We start from the raw sequence: 3,023 nt of genomic DNA, 5'->3' as shown, positions 1-3,023 counted from the left end.
ACCAGCAGGCATTGCGGCGGTACCACTCTCGCAGCGTCCGCTACAGGACGCTCGAGGTGGGTGACCTTGTCCTGAGGCGGGTGCTCTCAGGGAAGGGCTGCACAAGCTCTCGGCCATGTGGGAGGGCCCGTTTCGGGTCGCCCACGTCTCCAGGCCTGGCGCCGCGTGCCTGGAGATGCAGGATGGGGTCCCCATCCAGAACGCCTGGAACATCCAGCACCTCAGGAAGTTCTACCCATGAAGCAAGGCCAATGCCTGTGAAGCAAGGCCCAGTGCGTGTGAAGAATCTCCGCTCGTGAAACCCTCACGTAATAATGAGTGGGGCTGTACACGCCCCGGAGTCTCAGGAGTGCCGACCTCGAGCCTCGGGGGCTCCCTCCCACGACTAGTGGCAGCACTTAGCTTCGCGATGGTGAGAAGACAAGAAGACTAGACTAGGTGCCGGACGCGGATTTTCATTTGCTTTCCGCAGTTGGCTTGCCCCTCTTTATTCGAACTTTGCTTTCTGGTGTCACTTGCTGATCTTGTTCCTCCGATTTCTGCCCCTATTTCTGCCTTCGGTTCTTTGTTTGACTTGTACCCTCTCTCGCGTCCCTCGCGAGGGGGCTGGACAGGTGCCCTCGTGTAACACCCACGATGCGGCTATATCTCCCACGTGTCGGAGCACGACTTAGAGGCATAACCGCATAGTAGGCATGTCGCAAGAGGGGTAATCTTTACACATCCCATGTACTGAATAAGAGAGAGATAAAGAGTTGGCTTACAATCGCCACTTCACACAATACATAAATATAGCATTACATCATCCAGAATACAATCAAGGTCGAACTACTGAACCAAAATAAAAGAAGACCACCCCTAATGCTAGATCCCCGATCGCCCCAACTGGGCTCCACTACTGATCAAAAGGAAATGAAACACAACAACGAAAAGGTCTTCATCGAGCTCCCACTTGAGCTGGGTTGCATCATCTGCACCGGTATCATCGGCACCTGCAAGCTGGTTTTGGAAGTAAACTGTGAGCCACGAGGACTCGGCAATCTCACACTCGCGAGATCAAGACTATTTAAGCTTATGGGTAGGAAAGGGGTAATGAGGTGGAGCTGCAGTACGCACTAGCATATATGGTGGCTAACATACGCACGGGAGAGCGAGAAGAGAAGCAAAGCACAGTCGTGAACTAGAAGTGATCAAGAAGTGATCCTGAAACTACTTACATTCAAGCATAACACAAGAACCGTGTTCACTTCCCGGACTCCGCCGAAAAGAGACCATCACGGCTACACACGCGGTTGATGCATTTTAATTAAGTTAAGTGTCAAGTTCTCTACAACCGGACATTAACAAATTCCCATCTGCCCATAACCGTGGGCACGGCTTTTGAAAGTTCAAAACCCTGCAGGGGTGTCCCAACTTATCCCATCACAAGCTCTCATGATCAACGAAGGATATTCCTTCTCCCAGGAAGACCCGATCAGACTCGGTATCCCGACTACAAGACATTTCGACAATGGTAAAACAAGACCAGCAAGACCACCCGATGTGCCGATAATCCCGATAGGAGTCGCACGTATCTCGTTCTCAGGGCAACAACGAATGAGACTAGCTACGAGTAAAACCAAACCTCAAGTTTCCCCGAGGTGGCCCCGCAGGCAGCTCGGTTCGGACCAACACTTAGACAAGCACTGGCCCCGGGGGGCTTAAAATAAAGATGGCCCTCGGGTTGGCCGACCCGACGGAAGGGTAGGTGGTGGTGAGGCAAATGGTAAAACCAAGGTTGGGCCTTGCTGGAGGAGTTTTATTCAAAGCGAAGTGTCAAGGGGTCCCCATAACACCCAACCGTGTAAGGAACGCAAAATTAAGGAACATAACACCAGTATGACGAAAACTAGGGCGGCAAGAGTGGAACAAAACACCAGGCATAAGGCCGAGCCTTCCACCCTTTACCAAGTATATAGATGCATTAATATAAATAAGAGATATTGTGATATCCCAACATATCCATGTTCCAACATGGAACAAACTTCATCTACACCTGCAACTAGCAACGCTATAAGAGGGGCTGAGCAAAGCAGTAACATAGCCAAACAACGGTTTGCTAGGAAAAGGTGGGTTAGAGGCTTTACATGGCAATATGGGAGGCATGATAAAGCAAGTGGTAGGTATCGCGGCATAGCAATAGATCGAGCAACTAGCAAACAAAGATAGAAGTGATTTCAAGGGTATGGTCATCTTGCCTGAAATCCCACAAGAAAGAAGAACGAGTCCATGAAGAAGACAAACGGACGTAGTCGAATAGATCCTCACAAACGCGACGTTATCGGAACTAACCCGAAGAAGCAATACCGGAAAGAAGCAAACAACATGGTAAACGACCATCACATAAACATGGCATGATGCATAACCAAGTATGATGCATGTCCGGTTTAACGAGGCATGGCATGGCAAAGTGCACAAACAATACTACAAATTAAGTGGAGCTCAATATGCAACTCCGTTGCATATTGACGAAACACCACATGACTTATTTAGTTCACTCTAGTTTATGTACCCAACAATATTAAATGTTCTAAACATGGCAAGTGGTGAAGCAAACGAAAACTACCTATCTAGGCAAGTTTAAATGAGGCCGGAACAACAAACAAAAAGTCCGAAGAAATCCTCATGAGAATATTTTAGAGTTAGTACTGTTCTGCCCTAAACCATATTTTAGAGTTGTTAACATGCAAAGTAAAGTCACCATGTTAAACTAGGCATTTTTCTACCCCATTTACATATAAAGTTTGTTAGGTTTGGAGCTACGGTTATTTATTTATGAATTAAAGCATTTAACATGGCATTTGAACAAATTTAAACAAACAGCTATTTAAACATTTTTAACATGCATGAAAGTTGAATATTGTGAAACTAGATCAAAATCTAGTCATGTTACATATATGACATGTTTTATTTGGATGCATGGTTCAAAAGTTATTAGCAATTTAACATAGGGGCTGTAAATGTGCAATGCTCTGAGAAATTAA

General features: G+C 46.7%; 1 protein-coding gene across 1 annotated transcript in view; it reads right to left on the bottom strand.

Moving 5' to 3' along the window:
• Positions 1-2,266: 2,266 nt before the first annotated feature.
• Positions 2,267-3,023, bottom strand: part of LOC119272653 — a 3,699-nt gene continuing 2,942 nt past the window's right edge. The window contains exon 4 of the mRNA XM_037554096.1: positions 2,267-2,326. Coding sequence (XP_037409993.1) covers positions 2,318-2,326 — 9 coding nt within the window. The 3' untranslated portion in view covers positions 2,267-2,317. The remainder of the gene's footprint in view (positions 2,327-3,023) is intronic.

Source organism: Triticum dicoccoides, chromosome 3A (assembly GCF_002162155.2).
Source record: "Triticum dicoccoides isolate Atlit2015 ecotype Zavitan chromosome 3A, WEW_v2.0, whole genome shotgun sequence".
NCBI lineage: Eukaryota > Viridiplantae > Streptophyta > Magnoliopsida > Poales > Poaceae > Triticum > Triticum dicoccoides.
The sequence above is the reverse complement of the archived record's forward strand: the minus strand, read 5'-3'. Positions and strand labels throughout refer to the sequence as shown.